This window comes from Falco biarmicus, chromosome 5 (genome assembly GCF_023638135.1).
Source record: "Falco biarmicus isolate bFalBia1 chromosome 5, bFalBia1.pri, whole genome shotgun sequence".
Classification (NCBI taxonomy): Eukaryota; Metazoa; Chordata; class Aves; order Falconiformes; family Falconidae; genus Falco; species Falco biarmicus.
In genome coordinates this window covers 48,412,701-48,437,100 of record NC_079292.1, presented here as the reverse complement: position 1 = coordinate 48,437,100, position 24,400 = coordinate 48,412,701, and the positions used below count along the sequence as shown (strand labels likewise).

The window sequence follows — 24,400 nt, the reverse complement described above, 5'->3', positions numbered from 1 at the left end:
TGAAACAGAAGAAAAGCTGTGACATACAACTCATCCTGAAGCTAAGACAAGTTATGTGCTCTACCTGGCCAAGAACACTGGGCACTGGCGCTCCAAGATTATCACTAATCAAGTCAGCATTGCTCAGGAACTTCAATGAAAGCTGGGCTTTGGTCCCCTTACCTGTAATAGTGATATTTACAGCAACCATCTTTGAAAAACCATTCCATATAGTATCTACTGAGCAGGCACATATTTCTTACCAGATAACCAACCACAGGAAGACTCAATATGTCTCAATATACCTTCTCAAATTCTTGTTTGCAGGCTCTAAGCTCTTCACCCAGCTTGGCACTTTCTTTTTCAAGTCTACTCCTTATTTCCTGGAGCTCTGTTGTTTTACATTTTTCATTAGCCAAATCTTTTTCTTTCAAAATCTTAAAGAGAAATAAAAAGTGCTAGAAATATTACTTATTTCAAATTCACAAAATAAATAAAAAAAACCACTAAAGAAACAAAAAATATAGAGGGCCCAAAACCTACTTGGAAGCTTTGTAATTAAGGGAAACAACTGCCACATTTCTCTATTCACAGTTCGTAGTGCAAACAAATAGCAGCATGTTTGTAGTTTTAGATTTAAAAGTACAACGTTTTTCCACCTGCCTAGTCACTTAGAACAAATTAACAGCCTACTGCGAACCAAATTCACTTCAACTGTATGTTAAAAGTCTTTGCACCAGAGGTTCAGTAAAACTGCCATTGCTGTGCACTACACAACAGTGAGCTATGCCCTCGACACCCCCTTGCTGTTTAGAGACGTAACAGAAATTAATAAAGGGTGCCTGAATGGGGTGGATGTGTCTGTGTGATTTCAAGACAGAGGCATTTACCCTGTCATTCTGAAGATCCTGTAACATTTTGGTCTTCTCACCCAGCTGCTGCTCCTTCTTTGATGCATCCTGCTCCAGTGCAGACTTTGCTTTCTTCAATTCCTGAATCTGCTGATTATTGCTAGCGATTCGATTTCTACTGGAAACTAGTTCTTCTTGAGCTAGAGCAAGTTTTTCTTCTGTGGACTAATTACAAAGAGAGTTCTGCAAATTATCTGTCAGTGTAAGAGCTTCAGATACTCAACAGTCACTTAAAACATTTTCCACATGGTAAAACCATTATCTAGTGTGCAACATTTAGTTTCAAATGTTAATAAAGCATAGTTAAAGAAAATTCTACGTTACAAGTTACCCTAAGTAAAAAGAAACTGCCCCAGTACCATTTCCAGCAGCATTACCTTACTATACATATTCCAGCTTGCATCCTTCCACAGAGAAAAGGTGAAAACACACAGAAGGACAAAGAATAAAAGGTGACTGATTAAAAGAGAATGAATCTGAATTTGTTCACAGAAACTGATTTTATTCTCTGGGCAAATCAACTGGTCTATAACTCTAGACAGCTGTTATTTAAAAGGCAGTGAAGCTATACTGTGAAAATTTCAAAACTCATTCAATGCTATTTTTACCAATGACTAAATTAAGCTAGTGCTATAATAATTGTAAAATTTTTGAAAAACCTAAAGTCAAATGTACAAATTGAAAATGCTGATATCAGGACAAACATTTTACTGTCTCAGCTGCACCAGCATTCTAAAGACAAAATTTAAACTTCCATTCAAAATCTACTACAGATTGTATTTTAATTTGCCTCTAACTCTCCCCATTACTAAGAAAAAATCCTTGCGTTTATCTTTCTACAACAGGTTGCAAAAAACCAAGAAACCACCTAATACTTGCACCCAAGACTCATTCTATTTGCTCACAACAAAGTCAAACTTCAGGGTTCTTCTTAAGTTAGTATTCTGGAGGTTATTTTTTTTTTTAAGCCTTTGCCTTAGGTAAGGACTAGCTCGACTTAGAAGCATGTTCCTTGACAAAGAACCAATGAGAAAGAAATTACCAAACTCATCCTCCACTCCTCCAAAATACTGGTATTTTATGGAAAACTTTGATGCTACAATACAGAACGTGAGATGAGGAGATTTAGTATCAGTAATAAACTTCCTACCTTCAGTGAACCAGTAAGAATTTCAATTCTTTCAAAATAAACTAAAATATTTTTGAAGCTCTTACTTAAATCCTAATCAAACCTCTTGTTGAAGGTTAGTGATTTTAAAAGGAATAAGCGCAACTTTGACTTCACTTAATTATCCATATGTTTTAGCCACTCCTGTGCTGATTTAAACACAAGTTGATTTCTGATACCTCCTAACCCTCCTTTGTAATGTCTAAACTATTTTGCCTATAGTCAGACTGAGTTTGAACCATCAGTGATGGAACACTGCTAATTCAATAGCACTTCAAGAATCCCAGTGGCTCTTAAAAACCACACACTGGCTTTTAAAATTAATTTGAAGACAAATTATTTAATTTGCTTTCTGAGTTATTAGAGTTTACTACTTAACACTTCACAACGTATTAAGTAAGAAATGTTTTTAAGCAAAATAGGGAGTGCTTTTAAAATTTCAAGCCTTCAGCAAGGTGAGTCTTTCTGAAAGCAAAATTATCTCTTTCTGCTCCACTGTGAGCAGTGGAGTACCACATTTTCCTAACAATGAGAAAGGATGGGAAGTGTAGCAACATCGTATAACATCCTCACAGGAAAACCCAACAGTCTCTACAGGTTTAGGAAGAAACGTAATGAAGCCACAGCTTTTACTCAAATTTGTTTCCAGTAGTAGAAATGTGGTTACATCCTGTTTGTTAGCACAGAATGATGGAATTTGATTAATTGATAGTGACATCAAAATTAAAAGCCTCCCATAGGGGATACTTGTCTTTCAAGCCCCCCACACCTAAAGTGTCTCCACTGGACTGGTTCTCTCATTGTGTCTATACCTATGCTAAAACAACGTAAATGTTCTTGTAAGGGGAGACAGTATTCAGCCTACTCTGCACCGTATTATGCACAAACATTTCTATAAATCAGTAACTTGTAATGTAAGATATTTGGCATTTTGCATACAATTTGGCATACTACAGCTTACATATGTAAGTGCCTCTTAATTGTGCTGTGATTAATAATGATGCTACCTATCTACCTTAACTGGAAAACTATTCAATATATTCTTAACTGTGTATCAACCTTCTATCTATTTATGCCTGCCTTTCTGCTTTGGCCAAAAGTCCCTCACAGCATCTTTTGGAAATGGGCAGAAATCTTCTGGCACATGGTTAAACAATCCAGTTATTATCCTTGCTCCTGGCCCAGTCTCCACTGAGACTGTAATTCTGCCTGATTCTTTTGGACAGCTGAGGAGCTCACGTCTTTAACATAAAATCACCTCTCAAGACATCTGATGCCACTTATTTAATTTCCATTCAGTTTTGCCATTACTCCCAGAATATGACAGGTGTTCTCCTGACAAGATACCCTCAGTCATGAGATGCTCTTTAGGATGACAGACAAAACTGAATGCAAGGAAAAGGTATAGAACAAAAGATGCCAATTTGTACTTATTTTTGTAGGGTGGCTGGTACAGAGTTTAAAAAAATAAATAAAAAGATATCACAGTCTGATTCACTATAACTTGGGCTGTTGCAGTGCAAATAAAAGTGCCAACAGCAGAACTGGTCCTAGCTGGGTGGCAGGACCTGGATTCATTCCACCTGAGATGCACAAATGAGCATTATAATCTGGCTCCCTGATGCCAGCTCACAAGGAGAGACATGAAATTATTCACAGATACTATCCTGATCTTTCTTCATTTCCTAAAAAGAAGGGTTAGACTGACCGTAGGCAACTTGGGCCCCTGACCTGAGGTTTGGCAGCATGAATATCATCCCAGAACATCCACCGGTGATACACTGACAGCGATGCCAATATTGGAGGCAAAGAAACATTCTTTTGAGAACACAGAGGAAACCAAAACTGACTACAAAGATTACAAATGCCAAGACTGAAGGCTACTTGGCAGAGCTCAGGAGAGCAGGATTCACACCAAGTATGTTTGCACTAACTCAGAATCAATGCAAAAATAAAATTCTGCATATTTAGTAACTCTTCTATACTAAAAAAATGACATTTTCACACAAAAACATATTTTGTGTGTATAGAAAAGGTATTAAATTATTAAGTATATACACATACAACATATTTGTATTTGTGTATATACATACAGAAATATTTAGTGGCATTCTTCTTTTATTATATATATTCTTTTTTATTAAAAACTACAGCTTTTACGAGCACTCAAACCCTACTCATTTTCTTTTTTCTGTCATAGAGGCAAAAACGTGTGAGTGTGGTTGCTGTTACAGACAGTGCATTTTCAAACCAAAGTACATTTGCAGCAAATTGTAACTACGTACTCACTTCCGATTTTGTAACACTTTCCACTTCGCCTCTGCAAGCCTTAGAGCTTCAAAGTTTGCATCTGGCTCCAGCTGCGTGGCTGGGACCTTCTGCTCCTGAACCAGAGGGCAGGCCCCAGCGTGCCGCTGGCACCCCGCGAGCAGCGCGCTGCTGCATCCCCCGCTGCAAAACCCCCCCGAGCCCGCCGCCCCCCCGCCGGCGAGCCCCGCAGTGACATTCCCACCAGAGGCCAGCAGATGGAGCTGTGCGCACGGCCCGGCTCCCGCCACCCCTTCCCGGGAGCTAGACCCACCACCCCGCTCATGCCACTCACAGGCTGTACAGCCTGCCACCATCCATCCCCACGCCTGACACCTCGGCCTCACCAGCAGCACGGTGCTACACCACGTGAGAATACTGGGGTATTCTTCCCCTTGTGGTATTTTTAACTCAAGAACACCTAGCATTGCTAGGACCTCAGGGTATGGCCCGGCCCTGCACAGTGCTGGGCTTCAAACCGTGCTGACTCAGCACAGCTGCGCATGGAATTCATCTCTCTCCTAAAAATCCTGCACTGAAAGACACCGAAGCCCACCTTCTATACAAATTTTAAAATCTTCTACTACTGCCTACCAATAAGATTCAGAGCAATCTGAACCCCAGCCCACCCCCATCAGCTTTGGTTCCAAACTTTAACCAAAATCCATAGCTCTGGCTCAAAGGATCTACTTTTATTGAGTAACTCACCCAAGGCAAAAAACATAATACAGACAACTGACTTTGAATTGGACTGTGACACTCTACCACGAAGTTATTTTGACTTGATGGCATTTTGACATTCAGCTCTCAAGACTAACATTATCATGCTGAGGCCTTCTGAATGCACTTTTTTTTTTTTTCCCTTCATGGTCTTCCAAGACAAGTCATCACTGCTTCTTCAGGTTACCGTTGCAATAAGGAAGTATAACCATGATTATAGACCAGCTCCCCACCTTTCCTCTCTTCCATATTTTACAGAAAAAAGTGGTAGCAAGCAGACCTCACTAATCCCAAGTATGTTTTTAAAAATTCTTCTTAAAATCAAGCAAACAGCCTCCAAGTTGGTACATCACTTCAGTACTGAGGACCTCAGTCTTCTTCAGGCTCTCTAGGGTCCACAGACACAGAGAAATAAACCAAGGTACCTGACCACTTATCTTGATAATCTTGGTTTCCCATTGCCACCACCTTACTTTACCTTTTTGCATAGATGTTCTCTCTCTCTCTGGCTACCTCCCCCATTCAGGTTTAAAAGCATGTGGGACACCTACTGTCCTATTTTAAACTTGCCAGAACTAGAGGTTATCAAGCTGGTTTAATAATACTTATTCAGAGCTATTTTTGCAACAAGTGATACTTAAATGAAAACTATACCAAAAAAACCCAGTTACTGAGCACACCAAATACTTCTACAGGTCATTGCATTACCAAATGTTGATCTAAATGCACTGCAGAAAATTAACTCACAGAGGTACATGTGCTACAGGACATAACAGTAAGAAAGAATATGTTTACATGCTTACACCACCATTGCTTGTTAATCATGCTGAAGTGTTTCACAATTTAACATAGCGATTCAACCAAGCTGCACTGGAAGTAAAGCTTCTGTAATCTGCAGGGAAACATGGCAGGTAATCTAATGCTACAGAGGAGGAGTAAGATCAGTAAAACTCCAATGGTCTATATGCAAAGGAGCCATTTATCTTCTTAAAATAACCCTGAACCTGGAGTTTGGCTAGGGCAACACAGCGCACATGGGCCTATCTGAAATGGCCACAACTATTTCAGCGATAGGAAAGGGGACTGAAAGGCCTCCGCTGGGAGAGGTGAAAGGGAGTGATGAAATCCAAGCAGTCACCAAAGCCTCCCTTTGTACATACAAAGCAAACAGAAGCTGACATCTAAAACAGATCAGATGATCTGTCCTCCCAAAGTGCCTATTCCTCTCCATAAACTTCAGAACAGCCTAGAACAACAGTGTCAGACAGACACAGACAAAGCTGTAGTGGGATTTATCTGAAGTGAAAAGTGCCAAAGCTACACATCTTGCCAGTAGACAGCCAGTCTCTGCCAGCACAGTATGTCCTGGGACTAACTGGAGCATTGGCTTAGCACTGACATGAAGGAGGAGGGCAGAAAAAAAAGGACAAAACCCACCTTTGCTGACTGACTCAAATCTCAGCAGTACCTCTTTGAACACACTACACCCTAATATCAGATCAGATAAATTACACTTGGGCACAGCAAAAACTTCAAGGACTAAGTTTGGACACTTGTATTCCAGACAGGTCCCTAAACCTACTGTTTCTATTTGTTTGACATCTCTGAACATCTACAACCAGCCAGGAAGAGGTGGAATGGGCAAGAACATGGGACAAGACTGACAACTAAAATCCTAGTTAAATCACCTAGAAGACAGCAGTTTCTCACACGCTGGCAGACTTTACCCTAATCAGCTATGCTGTTTAAATTAGTTGAAAGCTACAATGTATAACAAGAAAAAGCAATATGAAAAACTAATTCTTAAAAGCATACAAAAATAAATCATCTTCCACTTCGCTGCTGCACACATGCAAGGGTATTTCAGGTAAACTGGCAAATACCCTTGGTTTTAGATTAGTTTCAGGATGTCCTTCGTCCCAGGGGAACGGATTGAACAGCACTAGATTCTATATATAGCAGAAGAGCTTTTTTACCCCTATACAGTTCTAGCACTGTGTCTTGGTCTTCAAAATGGATATACACAGATCTACTAAGTCATATATGACATTAAAATGACTGTAAGTACCTTAAGGTCTTGCCTGGTTGCCAGCAGCTCAGACTCTTTCCCATAAAGATCCAGCTGCAGCTTCTCCATGTTTTCCTTATGTTTTTCATGGCTCTTCTGTAAGTCTGCTAGCTTTACTCTTTCTGCTTTAAGCTCCTGTGCTGACAAAATAGACTGCTGTTGGAGTTTATTCTCCAGTTCTGCCTGAAACATAAGAAAAGGAAGTTTCAGTTAAAGTTACAGACAGTAAGCTTAATTATTTCAATAAACTGCATTTCTGCTGCAAGATGAGAATTTTTTTCCCACTTATGAAACAACAGTTCAGTAATCTGATGTTTGTCATTATTTTGTAACTAACATAACAACAAAACTTAATTCATTCAAAAGACTAAGTGAAAGACATTAAGACCAAACATTAAAAACCTACATAATGTTTTCAACTCTTAAAAGTTTCCGCAGACTGACTAAATCACAAATATGACCACATAGCATTGGGCAGCCAAAGCCAGAGCAACATTTAACAGTGCATGGCACACAACACAACATTCCCTAATCTTGTAAGACATTTGAACTCTTTCCATTATGGTTTATGAGTTTCATACTGTCAGATAAATTCTTCTGGTATAGTAAGACAAGACTTAATTCCTGCAGAATTCCTATGTCAGCACTGGTTCTTTTTTACTTTATTACTGTTGTTGATGTTGTTTCTATTTCCAACAGCACCTGAAGACCTTGTTTCTGCATCCTGATCTTATAATTTCCTACAGCAAACAGCTGTTTCTCACAAAGATACCGACATAAAAGCTGCAGCATTTATCACAGAAATTTACATTAATTTTCTTAAAGGATTAAGACAGCCCAGTCTTACCTTTTCTAAAAGGGCAGTTTTTAATTCAGCTTGCAGTGTTTCACTATGTTTTTTCTTCTGCTCAAATGATTCCTTTAACTCTCTCAGCTTTCCCTGGAGATGTTGTTCGCTTCTTTCTTTCTCCTTCAGAAGACCCTGAATTTCCAGTATTTGCGCTCGTGCTGAATCAAGTTCTATCGACAACTGCTTAGATATCTATATTCAAAAATATTAAATAACTGTATATAATTTTAATTTAAATCACCATTTGTACATGCTGTAGTATGTGAAACTGCCTATTGAACTGTGTGGGTGACAAATTACGTTCTTCCAAAAGCAGACAGACAATTTCACAGATGAAAAAACTGGTCAAAGCTGTTAAAACTAAAGATACAGCTGCAGGAAATCAGCTCCCAGAAGAATGCTAGAAGTTGGGGAGAATCCCCTGACTGTAGGAATGTGAAAGGCTTGCCCTAGTCTGCTTTTCTCTAGGCATCTGCCACTTTCCTCTGCCAGAAACCTGATACCAAGCTAGCCTTCTTGTGATGCAGTATGCCTACCCTTATGTTATTACAAAGAGCTGCAGGTTATTTGCAAGAAACAGTTATCAAGTATGCTACTGTTATTTCTTGTACACGGAACTAGGCCACCCCACAGCGCCACTGCTGCTACCTTCTGCTTCAGAGCTCGGTGGTCAAACGCTTGGCAAATAGATTTCAAGAGCTACCATAACACACTAAAATCATCTGTTATTTCCATTTCCTACCCTTAGAGCAACTGCAGTCTTTGCTCACCTTTCAAAGATAAGAGCAGGCAACTCTTCTTAAGCCAGCAGTGGTCTGGGCTCTCCTGCTGCCAACTGCAGCAGGTACCAAACTCATCCTCCTGCACTGGCCACAGAGCACCACAGTGCTTCTGCTGAACAAGAGAGGAGCCAGGGGGGTAGCAGCAGTAGTCATGGAACAATTACCATCCCACCTGCACATCCAAACCCTTCTTCAGGCAGTAAGAATCCATCACAGACCATCAAACTGTGTCCACTGATCATATCTTTTCTGATTCCTTTAGGGAACAGGTGACCAGTTGGGTAAGGAAATACATGAAAGTGGATTTGGCCTTCAGGCTGCCAGCTGGACTACATGATTTTGCAGTCTGAATGCTCATCTTTAAAAAAAGAAGTACGTTTGGTCCTTAAGCAGTCACAGGCAAGTGACTTATACAAGTTTGCAAAAGCAACTAAATCTTTCAAGAATATCTGAAAATGTCTAGTCAACCCCACAGCAAACACACTGATTAGGCCTCAGACTAAAACAGATCTCAGGAAACAAGTAACTTTTATTGTATGCAAGTATGAAACAAGATAAGGACATGGTAATACAAAGTAACTGTTTCACTAATGAAAAAACCTGAAAAGCTAAAATCGCTCACTAAGGTCTGTGGGGCATATAAAGGTAGAAGTAAAACCTGAATGTTAAAGCTTCATGCTAACGTCTAGGAAATTTTCAGTCTCGCCTTATTTCAATGCTCCAGGTAGGTCACAATTCAAGAACTGCAACCTCTTTATCTCTAATAGGCATGTGAGACTGAAAACAAATCTTTTGAACATTTATTATCAGTAGTTTCTAAATTTTTGAAACTAAATGGACAGCTTACCCCCTCCTTTTTTTCCAGTGAGTTCTTCAACTCATTCCTCTCTTTAGCAACTGACTCTGTTTGTACCTGGAGCTGGTTCTTCACTTCTTGGCAAGATTTTTCCTAAAATACATAAGACAAGGAAATATTCCTGTGAGCTTCTAAGACTGGCTATCAGGTATTTTTGCATGTTCTACAAAGCCTTGAAAAATTATGCCTTCCTTTTCAGTGAAAAATATTTCCTTCTCAGCTACAGACATATTTTAGCTCAAAATTTCTCAAAACTTGAACAGTGGTAAATTTAGGCTGAACACAGCTGATACCCTGTACTAACAAATGCAGCCGCGTGCCAGAGTTTTTCTGATTAGGGGTAGTCTCCCTGTCTGAAGCTGCTGTTGGTAGCCCTTCTTCTTGTGGGAAGCAATAGGCTCACCACTCCTCAGGATCCAAAATTTCTTGATCTAAAACTTACGAGCAAGTACATTTGCAGGACTTGTACGCAAACAAAACCACATTTTAAGCACAAATATTATGTAATTAAAAAAGTGGCTAGCCTCCAAATGAGTACAGAATTAGAAGCAGAATCTGGACTCCTATCTTTTAAGTCTAAATTGGGGAGAAAATCCTTCAAGTGTTTAGGAGAAACAAATATTTAAACAGCACTAACTAAGTAAAGCAAACAAAAAGGCTTATCTTAGAAGGGTGAAAGAGTGAAGGAAAAAATGTTATTTTTAACTAGAAACAGAATTGTATTTAGATCAGAATAAACGCAGCTCTGATCAGGTTTTGGGAAATGGTGACATGTAAAATGAGAAGGGAATGAGAAAGGCACCCTTACCATGTTCGAGGAAGGGCTGCAAGAACATAAGAAAATCTACAAAACACGTATTCATATAGTGCCCGTTCATATTACCAACAAAGCAAAACAGGGAAGATGCATGTTAAGGATAGTGAAAGTTCACCTGTACCATAATAGGTTGTTCTTGTTGTTCTGCTTGTGAGACCTTTCTGAAACTCAAATAGTTCTAGTACTCTGATAACACCTTAAGCTAGGCATCTCCACAAACAACCGATGATGTTACTTTGCCTGCAGTACACAGCCTTCCAGTATGTCCAGAGAAGTGCACAGGAAGGTTCTAGATATAAAAACTCCAAAAAGGAAACTAAAATGGCCTCAGAAAAATAACATCATCAATATGGTTGCACTTTAGCAAAGGGTTTATCACTTTGTGTTGTTACAGTATGGCTGATGTGTTTTTAAAAAGGGGGACATCTTCCATCAAATTGTTTCACCGCTTGGTTCCATTTAGTTTCTTCACCTTATTAGTCATGCAGCAAGAAAAAAAAAAAAAAAAAAAAAAAAGAGATTCTGTTGTGTGATACAACCGATGTTTACTACTGTAAACATCCAGACAAAAATTTAAGGTAGGACACATCTATGAACTACTAAAAATCACAATTTTGTTTTTCTTAAGGCAATTAATTTCCACATATTGTCACTTCATGTACCCTGGTTTTAGGCAGAAAGCAAAGTCATTTTATCAGACTGTAAATACATGAAACAATGTCTAATGAAAGAAACTACTAACCATTTCTGCCACTGCTGCTTTTCCTTTTTGTATTTCTTTTTCTAATTCATCCTTTCTTTTTTTGAAGGATTCAGAACTTTTTGAGAGCTTGTCTTTGGTAGCTGTAAGGTCCTTTAATAGAGTATCCCTCTCTAATTTCACTTGTTGCAACTCTGATGTTGCTGCTTGCATTTTACAATCTAATTCCTTGAGTTGTTTACTTGTATCTTGATTTGATTTCTCAAGGTTTTCTTTGAGGCTGGCCTTTTCCTCCTCCTGCTTTGAAATTTGCTGTTTGGCTTGTTCAAGGGCCTCAGATTTCGTCTGCAAATCCAGTTTAGCATTAGACATCCTGCAAATATATAGAGAAAAAATAGTATTTTTTTAAAATTCTTCTTCACAGGTTCTTTTGGATCATTAAATGTCTCTATTATTTAAAACATTAACTGTAGAACTACTTCAAAGCATGCCTTTTTCATCCAGAGCATGGGCATTTTGTCTCTCCAGAGAAGGCATACCAGCAACTCTAAAAACAATATTGAGATGGATTTTTCTTCCTCAACTATAATGAACAGAAAATTCCACTTCGCTTCTTACGCATAAATTGCAAATTATTATTTTGAAAAAGTTGACAGAGCTCTGGATATTTAAATATGGACCTCACTACATCAAACTGTTCAGATATTTAGCCGGCAACAAGCACAGTGAATAAGCTGAAGAACTGTATTGAATCACAGCAGTCAGCAATTCACATGAGGCAACATGGCAGATGGAGTCTGCATGGCGCACAGAGTGAAAGAAAACAGGTGGGACAAAAATCAGCTCTCGTAGCAGAGGGAACACATCACTTATCTATGATTTTAAGAAATCACAGGAGAGGTGAAAAAAATTTCAACTCTAGTCCAAACCACTGCAGTTTTATGTCTGACTTTGAGAAGTACTATAACACAGGAAACACATACGCTTCTCTTGCTGCTTCAAGTTGTTTACTCAGGTCTGCTGTTCGGAGGTCTAATTCTGTAGATTGCTGTCGCTGCTGCTGCAACTCCTGAAGAGCTTGTTCTCTGCTTGACTTAGCATCAAGAATGTCGGCTTCAAGTTTCTGAGATAGAAACATTAAAAATTACACCCATCAGAACACATCCAATAAAACAACACCAGCAATAAAAGGCATGTTACCTAATCTATGAGTATCATTTAGTGTAGAAAGTCTTCACTCTAAAAAGCAGTCACAATTCTCACACACTGTCTACCTATTTCATTAGTTCACTATTTATTTTTCATTGTTGAGTTCCTGCAAATCTCTTGTTCCTTCAGAACCAATTTTGGAAAACATTCTGGAATCATAAATTAATGGCCAAGCAGCCATTTAACAGCAAAGTAACAGATAAAAAGGAGAAATCTGTGAAGGCCCTACCCAAAACACATATACAAAAAAAGGCTATACACAGTGCTCAGCTTCAGGGCCAGGATCTCAGCCATCACCGAGCAGTTTCAGCAGTTTCAAATGAGTGCTGATTTACATATCCCAAGAACTCTGCTGTTCTTATTAACAAAAACAAAGACACAGACTACAGCTGTGAAGAAATCCTATGCTTTCCTAGAAGAGGCTTTTCTAGTGTATTTTTCTGCGGGTACTTGTTCATTTAGATGGAGTGTAAAGAACACAGGAGTCTTCAGCAAACAGGCACTGCTTACGCTCTTCAACACATCGGCTGTTTTACAGGCACTTCTGCTTTCATGCAGTGGCTGCAGAACAAAATGGCCAAGTTCCCCTGAGAAATTTCATGAGGGCTTTTTGTTTTCTTTTTTTTTTTTCCTAATTTTTTTTAAATATCATGCATTCAACTGGAATAATCCCAAAGAATAATGATTACACCAAGATTTTACACAGAACTGCATTCCTGTTGACAGCATCAACAACACTGCTCAGTTTCACACTTTGGCTACCAGGAACCTCATAAAATCTTGTGCAAGCAAGCACTGTATTCCTCCCAAGCATTTCTGTCTGTTGGTTGCTTGTGAAACTTTAGCAAAAGGATGAAAAATAAAAACACAAATCAAAGTGGGCAAGAAAAAAAAAACAGATTGTAAAAGTAGACAGAGATGGAAGCATGAAATAATTATGCTGGTAATGCAAATGTATTACAGTTTTATTTTTTCATAGCATTGGATTTAAAATTTCATATGGAAAAAACAATCATTTTCTTCTATAGTGCACGTATGCTAGGAAAAACACCCAACTCAGACTTGAGCATAAAGACTGCTCATCTCCCTCCAGACAGAAAGCACTGCAAAACCAACTCTGCATTGCTCCTAAAATCCCTGTATCACATGATTTTATGTATTGTGAATTTTGACTACCAAGAATGTTTACAAATAGTTAACAAAGGTTAAAGCCAGAATTTAGAAGCTTCCAAGAATTATGACTAATTCCTATCCTTAACCGAAAATACTGGTATCTCAAAACACCAGAAGGTTCTGCAAACCTTCTGCCAGAATTAGGCATACCTTAAAGAAAAACTGATTCCAGAACTGGAATGCAAATCTCAAGATCAAGTTAGAGGAAAAATATTGATAAATACATCTTGAAAAAAAGCCTACTGAAAGGCTTTAGAAATAAACCAGGCAGGTAGCGTTAACATGGGCTTACCAATGTAACACATAGTCCCTGCTACCACTTGTAAAGTGCATAAGCTTGAACCTGAAGACTCTAATTTTGGGACATACTCATGTTCTCTCTCATAACAGTTTCCACATAGCACAGAGGTTGGTTGAAGCACATATACAGGAAAATGACAGTATAGTGGCAATGCTCTAAACCTGTCATCTTAGTGTAATATGCTAGCATGGTAGACGGGGAAAATGGGATTAAATGGTGGATCAGGAAACACTAGTGAGAAAGAAAAGCTACAAAAGTGGTATTGATATAATCCTTCCCCCATAATTTGAGCACAGTTTTTATCACATACGACCAAGCAGTGGAGAACATTGGTTTCTGTAAGCTCAGAAACTGTGTTCAATACAAACCTTAAGCTGTCCTTCTAGCTCTTCAGTTTTCTGTTCTAAATAAAGACTCTTCTCTTTGTATTCTTTAAGATTGGCTTCCAGCTGAGCACAGTATTCCTGCTTGTCATTCAGCTTAGCTGTAACCTGATCCAACTGAACGCTGACCTTATTCAACTCCTAAGGTAAAATAAAAATACAAGGGTTGTCAGTTTTTAAATAACTAAAAAGAATTACTAATGTCGTATATGCTTTTAAATGATCTGAAGTATTCAAATAAAAAAGGAAAATAATGTTTCTTTTTATTCTGAGTGGCAGGAAATTGAGAGGGAAAACACACACGGGCACAAATTCTCTCTGTTGAACAGACAAAATTTCTTTTAAAGCCTCCATATTCCTCTCAAAACTTTATAGGCTGTAGGTTAAATCTTAACAAAGGTGGCTTAAGTTATAAACGGAAGAGGAATTATACATAATAAACATGCTAGATCCTGCAGTTAGTACAACAGTAACTAGAAAGTAATACTACAAAACCTTAGAGAAAATTTATGCTGTATTCATGAAATGAAGCACCACCAAAGACGAAAGCCAAAAGATGGGCACAGTCCTCCACATACAAGAGATGATTTCAAATGATCTGGTTCAACACAAAACAACGTAATTTCTGCAGAAGACATGAACACATTCACCTAATAACCACTATGGTAACAGCTACATCAAAGCTCATTGCTCTCCAACCATGCTGATTTAATTATTAATTATTTAATAGTTGCAAAAAGAGGTCTTCTGTTTATATCAATTAATTACATTCCCACGCCCAAAAATGGTGCTATGTTAGCATCTGCTGGATGTTTCCATGAAGACCGCAGCCAGCACTGACTCTAACAATGCAGTATTTGATACAGCAGCCAATGGAATGCTTCACTAGGATTAACAGACATTAAAACATGCAATTTTAACAATAGTCTTTTGGGGTTTTGTATCAGTTAGCATACAGATAATTACTTCTGAATACAGGCAACTGATTCTGAATTTATCTGAATCTGCAGTAAGAGTTAAAACTTGTTTTCACTTGTACCCAGTGCATTGTACAACCTTTTCTTCATAACATACGGGTGAGAATTTAATTATACCCCAACAGAACAGTTTAGATTCTGAACCATAATGTTACAGCAAGGAGGGGATTCCCAAGCATATTCTTTACACTGCAAAATTTACCTGGTCCAGATTACAGCAAAAAAACCTGAATACATATCATTTAGTTAAAATAGCCTAAAGGATGATTTCCAAATGCATATTCACATGTTTATATAGTTTGTAAACAACTATTCTTAGGTTTTTAGGTAACATAGAAACTTCATGTTTATATGTTGCTCATAACCTGTTGCTTATCTTGCAGTGCGTGCTGAGCAGTGTCCAGATGATTCTGAAGATCCGCCCTTTGAGCAACTTTTGATGCTTCTGCTGAAAGTAGCAATTCAGTCTTTGCCTTTACCTGAAAAGACAAGTTGTATTTCATTAGAACATCTACTTTACTGTAGCTCATTTGAATTTTTTTTATACTCATCAGTAAGTTTAATAGTAAAATCAGTAGTTTTCATGTGCTAGTGTTAAAAAAAAAAAAAAAAAAAAAAAAGGAGCGGGGAAGCGGGAAGAAATACTTTCAGGGTTTAGACAAATATCAGGATTTTAAGTCACTGTCAGTTCTTTGAGCTAAAAACCCACATAAAACCAAAAAAAAAACCCCATCAGTTTCACTCATCTTCTATTCTAGGAAAAGATTTTTACTTACTAACAAGGAACAATCTGATACACTTAGTGCATTCACACAGATGCATACCTTGATAACCTCAAACTACATGCACATTTAAGGGTCTCCAAAATTTTTAAAAGCAGAAAGAACAAGAAACAACAAAAATATGCTTCTACATGCATACCATCTTTCTCTGCTCCTACCTGCCTGTTAGGGAGCAACCTCCCTTCTTTCCAAAACACCCACCAAACAAAGTCTAGAAGGTGGGTATGAATGGTGAGGGTGCAGAGTGGCAATATTCAGGGTCACTTGTTACTGTGATTTACTATTTTTCTCCCTAATAGAAATGCTACTTCTCTAAGACTGTAAGGAAGCTCATTTTGCCTTAAAAACCAGTTGCAATAGTCCATAGATGATTCAGTTCTAGCTCTAATGTCTTGCTGAAAAAACAGCCCAGACACTGTAGTGAAACCCAGTAAAAACATCACAAAGCTACATCAGATGTTCCTAGACCTGTTTGGAAATTGAGTAACACTAATTCAAAAGACGCCACAATGTATTAATCCAGCAACAACAGTACTAGCTGCTCCAAGTGCACTGATGCAAGAACTTCTGTTCAAATGTCATTTTTTCTTTGGGAAAGCTGAACATAATTAGCTTTTAGCTTAAGCAGCACTTCATAGTAGGAGAGTCCGCATTGTTTCCATACCAGGAAATTCCCTTGTTTGGTAAATTAAACTGACAACAAGGTAGCCCACAGCTTTTTTGTTTGTTTGTTTTTGACAAAACACATAAGCATAGGAAATTTCTAGGTAACAAGAAGATCTTAGTGACTTTACAGACTTTCACTCTGGAGCACAGAATCCAAGACTGGTAAGAGCAGGGCTTTGGATGTCTAATCATTACAAATACAGTAAGAGATGCTTGAGGACAAGAGTTTCCGCAACTCAGTTATGAACTCTGGGGGGGTGTTAATTAACAAAAAAATAATATAGCAAAAAAAAACCCACAACAAAAAAACCCCAACACTTGCCATCTATTGCTATTCTGAATCCAGTTACATTTTCCTCAGTTTTATCTGCCTTATTCTACTTCATTCATTTGTTAGTAGAAACATGCAATTTTTCTCAAATGGTCTTGTATGTTCTCTGGAGAGAATACAAAAAGCACAAGCAGGATTTACCATCACCACACAGTATAGAGTTACCTGTACATCAAGTTGTGATACTTTCTCTTTACTTTCATTTAGCTGGCTGGTTAGTTCAGTGATGTTTGCCTCCAGGGAAAGCACGCGGTCTTGAGCAGCTCTTAGATGAGCCTTTTGCTCCTGCACTTGCTCATGCAAATTCTCTTGGGCTTGTTTATGACTTTCTGATTGATTCTTCAGCTTCTCTGTCAGCTGAGTTACCTGCAGTGAAACAAACGAGGTATATAGAAGGCTGGAACAGCATGTCCAGGGAAGTCACAAACCTGTGTCTTATCGTGGCTCTGGAGACTCACCACCACCACATTTCTTTTTCTGAACTATTACAGTAAAGCTATATTGTACACAATACCAGAGTTTAAATAGGTTACCAGTTGAAAATGGAAGCAAAAGGAATCGCCAACTTGGTCTTATTGTAACAAAACCAAAATACTACGGAGACAACAAATGCAGGCTAAACTGAACTTTGGTGTTGAAAGTGGGAATTAAACCTCTTTTCAAAATAATAAAACCAAACATGTATCTGTATCCAAAAATTATTTGTAAGCACATATTACTAGCATATGTACATAGGAAACATCTAGGAATTCCTGTCCCTATATGCTGACAGCAAGGAAGTCACCAAAACTCAAGTCCTGTGAAATTTACAGTAAGATCTTTAAAGTAAGTAACAAAGAAACAGAAGAGTACATTAAAGATTAGTGTCGTATCTGATGAGATAGGAGAAAAGGAAACAAGATTCAATAATGAGAATTGAAGCATAGAAACAAGTCTCCAAGTTCTTACCTGTATTTGCAATGCATGGTTTTTCTCTTGCAGCTGGTTAAGAACTGCAGTTTCTCCTTCACCAGCTTGAATTTTGGCATATAAGTCCTCTCTTTCTTTTTCTAGCAGTGAGATGTTTTCCTTGCTTTTTTGAAGCAAAGCCTCAAGATTTTGAATTTTTTGGTCCTTATCTCCAATTTGTCGTAGTACTTGCTCCAAATCATTCTAGAAATTTGCATAATAGCTTCCTTAATTATAAGGACCTTAGAAGTTACTCCTAACGCATAAAATGTTGGATAAATTTATTAAACATTTTCTGTATATTCTGTTCTAGATTTACAAGTTAATTTATTGAAACTAGTATAAGTCATGCAAGTCACCTTTACAGAGAAAACATATTCAAAATAATGAAATCCTTAAATATACTTTCACATGAGGATACGTGTTACCTGGGCTTCTCGTAGTTTTGCTGTAGTATTTTGCTGAAGTGTCTGCTGCTCCTGGTACTGCTGTTTTGCCTTATCTAATTGATGCTGCAATTCTGTGGAATTTGCTACTTTTTCCTTTAGCTGAAAAAAAAAAACCAAAAACCAAACCAGACTAATGAATGAACGATCACCATTCAGTATGCCAACAGTGCTCTATGTTCAATCTAATGCTGAAAGATTTTAGTCTAAAAAAGAGTATTTGAAAACTGGTATAAATATAAAAGTGTGTAATGCTAGTTAAAGCATCAAAATCTAACCAAAGCATTCATTACTATTAATAGGTGAGATTCTCTATCACAAGCGAGAACTATAAAACTATCAGATATATATGGATGGAATTTAGCTCTCAAAAATCTAAAACATAAGAGATTTTTAGTATGATTTTTTCCAACAGCTGTTAAGATGTAACATGACTGATGACATAGATACCTGTAAAATAACATTATTATCACTATTATTAGCAGTTTTAGTAACAACTTCAGTTTAGCAGTGTCTGCAGTGCTGTACTGGTCAAGGCTTTGCAAATTAGCTACAGAAAAGCTTTAAAGCTTTGACAACGTACCACTCAGGTATTTGGCCAATCCCCATACAGGCAGCAGAAAATCAGCAACATATACAAGATGCTCATTAACACAAATAAAATTTAATAAAACAAGTGTTTTCTGCCCATCCACCCCACACTGGTTATTAACTATCAATGACCTGCTTTGCCACATTCATTTTTATTTCATGTAGGGCTTTATCTCAAAAATACCTACACACAAAACTTCACCCACATGGGCTTAGGTGCTCCTACATCTTATAAAAAAGATCGTTAAACAAAGCTCACAAGTGCAAAATGTACATCTTTTGTTCATCTGTAAAGCATCATGAACATACATGCATCCGATAAGCATTTAGCCTTACAAAAATCTGTAATGCAAGTGGCATTTTCACAGATTTTGATAATTTTACCACTTTAACAGCATTAGTCAAATGAAATTCCCATAAGGACAAACTTTATAAACTGCAACTTCACCACAAGTGTATGTACAGACTACTATCAGAACCAGAACAAACTAGAGTCTGCATAAAAGCCCCTACCTGTTCTTCAGCACGAGAAAGTTTTAACTGCAGATCAGCCACCTGCTGCTCTTTGTCCATCAGTTTCTCACTAGACAGCTGCCTCTGCTCCTTGAGCCGCCCGTGTGCTTCCCCTAGCTGACGCTCTGTTTCTAGAAGTTTACTGTGCAACTGAAAAAAAAGTTATCCATGTTTTAGTCATTCTTTAGCCCATAGTACTGTATTTTAGATCCGTTTTGTCAAATGTTTACCCTAAGTTTTCATAATCTGGAGTAAAACAACTACATGAGCTCCTGAAGTCATGTATGTATATCACACACCTCAGAAACACAAATCATGTTTAAGAACAGCCTCAACTGCAAAGGCATGAACAAATATTCAAAAAAGTAAGTTGGAGGGACCCAGAAATATCCTAATTTCTCTACAGAAACCCCTCAATATGAGTTACAGAGACTTAGTAGAAACACAAAGAGGGCAATCCTTCTAAGACATAAGGACTATCGTGTAAACTAGTGATGCTTACAGCAATCTCAGCTTATATAGCACACACCTTCACAATATGTAGCACAATATGGCTGAAGCACCATGCCTTTACCTGCTCCGCTGGCTCCCACAATATACTGCTCTGCATTGCTAGAATACTCTAAGGGTGTAATTTTTAGCTTGTCCTGGCTGCATCAATGGCATTCATTCCCTGCAGACCAGAGATGCATGAACCTTCGATGCAGAGTACATAGTAGCTTTGGTGGCTTATAGTCCAGCAGCGCAGTAAGTAGGGGGATGAGCTCTTCCAGCTGCATATAAGCTTGCCTCATGATTTTTTCAGTCAACAAAAGCAGTACCGCACCATCTTCAGTGTTCAAAGATGGCCTTTTACAACTCACTGTTCTAAAAAGCTCTCTCCATAAAATCAACTTTTCTTCTACTCGAAACTGTCACTACAGGTCCTGGGCTACCTCCTGCCTACTTCTACATGAACACATTCACAGATACACAAATGAACTTTCAACTCAGTGCAAAAAAAAAAAAAAAAAAGAGACTGGATCAGACCTTGCAGCACAGCAAGAACTTTCCATAGGTATCAGGATAAACGAAGCCTACTTCCCTATGAATTTATGTCCAAGACCCTTAAACCCTTCACATTTTAACTCCAGGTACTCCCTTCAGTATCCCTAAACCTTTCTCAAGCTTTCCTCAAATCCCTACTAATATCTAGGCAAAAGGCAGCACAACCTTGCTGCTCACTGCAAGCTACCACTTGTTGACCAGCTGTCTGTCTAGCAAGACGGAAAAAAGAACAGCGCTTTTGCTAACATTACATCTTCCCCCCAGGCACTGAGGGGGTGAGGCATGAATATAAGTCTCTCTCCTTTACCCAGCTGCCTGTTTCCACAGTAATTTAACACTGAAGAGCCTAATGCTGAAGACCTTTGGGCCACCTGTTACAATCTGGCTGAAGTTATCAAACAATGCAAATGTTACAGGGGATGGAGACCAAGAACCAAATGTGCCTATGTCTTATTTTCTTAGGAAGCCAAGCTAAATTATTTGTTTATATGTCCACAACCACAAAACCTGTGAATGAAAAGCTGTTCAGCATGTGGCTGAGATGCCAACTGCTAACTGTGACCGCACAGTTAAGAGAGGTAGAAGAGGGCGGACACAGTGAGGAAAAAGACCATAATCTCTTCTCCAGTAATCAAGAACATTTGTCTTTCTTCCACAGAAACCGCTAAATTATTAATACTTCCTCCTGACTAAAAATACAAACAAGAGCGGCAGGAAAAAAATTAATGAAGAAAGGGTGCAACAAGATAACTATTGTAACTATTCATGGGTAACCTGATACTGGGAAAGAATATTTGGAAAGGGGAAAAAAATCAGCAAACGGCATTTTACAAAAGTCACTTTTACAGGCACAGTTAAGAATTTTTCAAGGACTTTAAGATTGACTTTAAGTAAACAGAACCATAAAATCCAGGATTAACCAATGTTTCAGACAACAAAATGCAAAAAATAACATTTAGACTTTCAAAGATACAATAAAGTAGATTCAAAATCTCTCAACAACCATATTTATCAGCAGTTAACATTTCTTCAAGACTGAGGGAGCCTGTATTTTCTTGTGTTACCCTCTTCCTACTGTTGCGCAGAACCAACATTATCACTGAAGTTTCCTTCCATTGTAAAGATCACTTCCTTTATAACACTCAAACTCTAAAATACACAAATTTAACCAGACATGCATCTGTTCAAATCAATTTTGAGAAGATGGCAAAGATTCTTTGAAATTGTGGTTTGACTAAACAACTACATATATGCCATCATAAGCAGCATCCATTTTGTCAACACAAGCTATGGCACTACATCCATAAAATGGTAATTCCATTAAACTATTAAGTGAATATGAGAAATTTAGTCTTTTCATGACAATAGTAACCTAACCCTTATTTGGAAGGAGAGAGAGGAAGAGAAGTTTTTGCTTTGCTTCAATTTTATTTTATGCCATGTATGAAGGGCTTTTTTTCCGCCTCCACTATTCTTTTACAATACAATTCCAAAACACATCCTGAGACCCAGCGGCTTGTTCAGGTTTCCTTGCTTAGATTGTCTTTATCCCCAATGGTCTTTATCCCCAATATCCAGAGGATATGTGATGCCTCCTTTGTCTTTCATAGTAATTAATTCAGCAATGTTTTATTTGCCTTCCTCCTCCTTCACTTGCCCACCCTAAATATTCTTCTTGAAAATGCCCTTTCAGGCTGAAGCCAGATTTCAGCTCAACCTCTTGGCTGTGCTTCAGAAGCTTGCATACATGTTGCCTAGGCAGACTGAGGCAGTTTACCAAGTGAGGATTCCTAAGCAGATAACTAATATAATTATCTCCCCTCCCCCTGACAGAAGACTGATGGGAGAAGGAAAGTCATTCTGGGGATGTAATACATACATAATGAAGTTTTGCCAAGCCACAGTTCTTCCAAGATAAGCTATACATGCACAGCTTGCAACTTCATCTATTTCAGACGTGAAAAAGAGTTGAAAATTGATAAACGCTCACTTTAAAATGACAACGCTTCAGTGAGAGATTAAAATTACGTACGTCATACTGGGAAAAAAAACCCCAGATTATTTTTCCCATCTTAGGGCTGGACACGATTCCTGATGCACAAATATTTCTCCATTACATTACAATGAGAACACGTTACTCCCCAAGACACTAGATATAACAAAGTTCAACCAGCCTCAAATTTCAATAAGCTCAATGTTAAATGGAAGTCCAGCTTCCATAACCCATTGGAATCAGTAGAACTATATGTAAAAAGTGCAGGGATGTATGCTCAGGGTGTTCTCACAGCTATCAGCAATATACAGAGGAGGTGTTTGTGGAGAGACACAAAGGAAGCGATATTAAGACTTCACATTACCCCTGCTTTTCACACTAGGTATTCTCTACTGTATTCACTATTCAACTTTAAAGCAAATGGAGCATTATTCAGTTTGAATGTAAAACGAAGAGTCACTTTTCTCAAACTTCCTACAGAGTATTAAAATTTCTACTAGAAGTGAAACTACTTCTGATACTCTACCGGAATTTGTTTTTCTCATAATCTAAATTCATTATAGCTTCAGCTACCATACTGAACCGGAATAAATAACCTTGCTGACTTCTTAGAATTTGTCTATTACCGTATTTGTCATGGAAACTCAATATTCTGGGTTGTCCTCTAACTTTACAATATTTTCTTTATTTCAGGGAATGTCCCAACAAAAAAAGGGGAGGGAAAAAATTGTAGGATGACAGAAGACTTCATTTAACACTGTAAGAGAAAAAGAGTGGACAAAAACCTGTCTCAGATCAGATAAACCCTTTTTTATTCATGCACCAAAAAAAGTAAAATCAGAACATGAGAAATAAGCTACAAAGTTTATGCTCGTTCAACCGTAATTTTTAAAACTGTAATTATAAAGATAGTTTTAAAAAGAGCTCCAGATACAAAAATAAGATATTTACCTCTCAGAAAAAGTAGAATTATACTACAGACAGACAGATATTACATTAACCTTTCCAGAAACAAAAATGTGAAAAGGCAGTTATAAAACTGTAGATCTTGCTGAGTTTGATTGTGACTTAGAGGCTACAGCTATCCTCATCTGGCACTGACAGAAGTTTGGACCTACTAAAAAGATTCAGATGTAACAACAAATACTGAAGAATTTTTGCGCTCTTATCACAGCCTCTTCTTTTTGCCTGTTCTTTTCTTTAATTCTCTGAGGGGAAGAAGCGATTGTATTTCATTCTCTGCAGCGTCAGGAAGTATACTTGTTTATTCAAATACCAGCTAGCGTTGTTATTTATTCAAATACAAGCGCTGGTTAATTACTGCCCTTCAATAAGGAAATGCAAGTGCACATGCATGAAAAATATGTATGCACAGTTTAAAAAACCCTAACAGGATGGTTTAAGGAACCATCCCAACAGGATGGTCTAGGAAGCTTAAGGAACCTTACCTGACTGAGCTCGCTTTGGAGTTGCAGGCCATGCTGCTCTTTTTCCTCCCTCTGCTGCTGCAGCTGTTTACATTCCGCCTTGAGATGCTGGTACTTCATCTCTACTTCAGACAGCTCTTCTTTAAGTTTCTGGCTCACTTCCACCTTCTCACCTAGCTCTGTCTGTAATCTCTGTATCGAGGCTTCAGATACAGACAGCTTTGCCTGAAGCTGTTGGCAGTCCAGGTCCTTCTGGTGAAAGCTTGCCTGCACATTCTTCTTACTCACAGATACTTCATTGTGTTTTTCTTCTAGCTGGGTGTAGTCCTGTTCCTTCTTCAGCAGCTTCTCAGTCAGACTCTACGAAGAGAGTTAGAGTTACACAGCAATTCAAGTGCAATCCTGCTTACAGCTGTTCAATGCATTATTCAAACCTCTTCTCAAGAGTTGATGCG

General features: G+C 38.1%; 1 protein-coding gene across 6 annotated transcripts in view; it reads right to left on the bottom strand.

Moving 5' to 3' along the window:
• The window catches only part of EEA1 (early endosome antigen 1), a 77,560-nt gene that overhangs the window by 12,166 nt on the left and 40,994 nt on the right, over window positions 1-24,400 (bottom strand). For all 6 annotated transcript variants that reach the window (XM_056339761.1, XM_056339762.1, XM_056339763.1 and 3 more), the window contains 14 exons: window positions 23,967-24,305; window positions 19,479-19,628; window positions 18,357-18,476; window positions 17,929-18,132; window positions 17,146-17,346; window positions 15,567-15,680; window positions 14,210-14,365; window positions 12,142-12,281; window positions 11,201-11,531; window positions 9,633-9,734; window positions 8,001-8,195; window positions 7,154-7,336; window positions 870-1,055; window positions 285-416 (listed from right to left, as the gene is read on the bottom strand). In XM_056339761.1, the coding sequence (XP_056195736.1) occupies window positions 285-416; window positions 870-1,055; window positions 7,154-7,336; window positions 8,001-8,195; window positions 9,633-9,734; window positions 11,201-11,531; window positions 12,142-12,281; window positions 14,210-14,365; window positions 15,567-15,680; window positions 17,146-17,346; window positions 17,929-18,132; window positions 18,357-18,476; window positions 19,479-19,628; window positions 23,967-24,305 (2,553 nt within the window). The remainder of the gene's footprint in view (window positions 1-284; window positions 417-869; window positions 1,056-7,153; window positions 7,337-8,000; window positions 8,196-9,632; window positions 9,735-11,200; window positions 11,532-12,141; window positions 12,282-14,209; window positions 14,366-15,566; window positions 15,681-17,145; window positions 17,347-17,928; window positions 18,133-18,356; window positions 18,477-19,478; window positions 19,629-23,966; window positions 24,306-24,400) is intronic.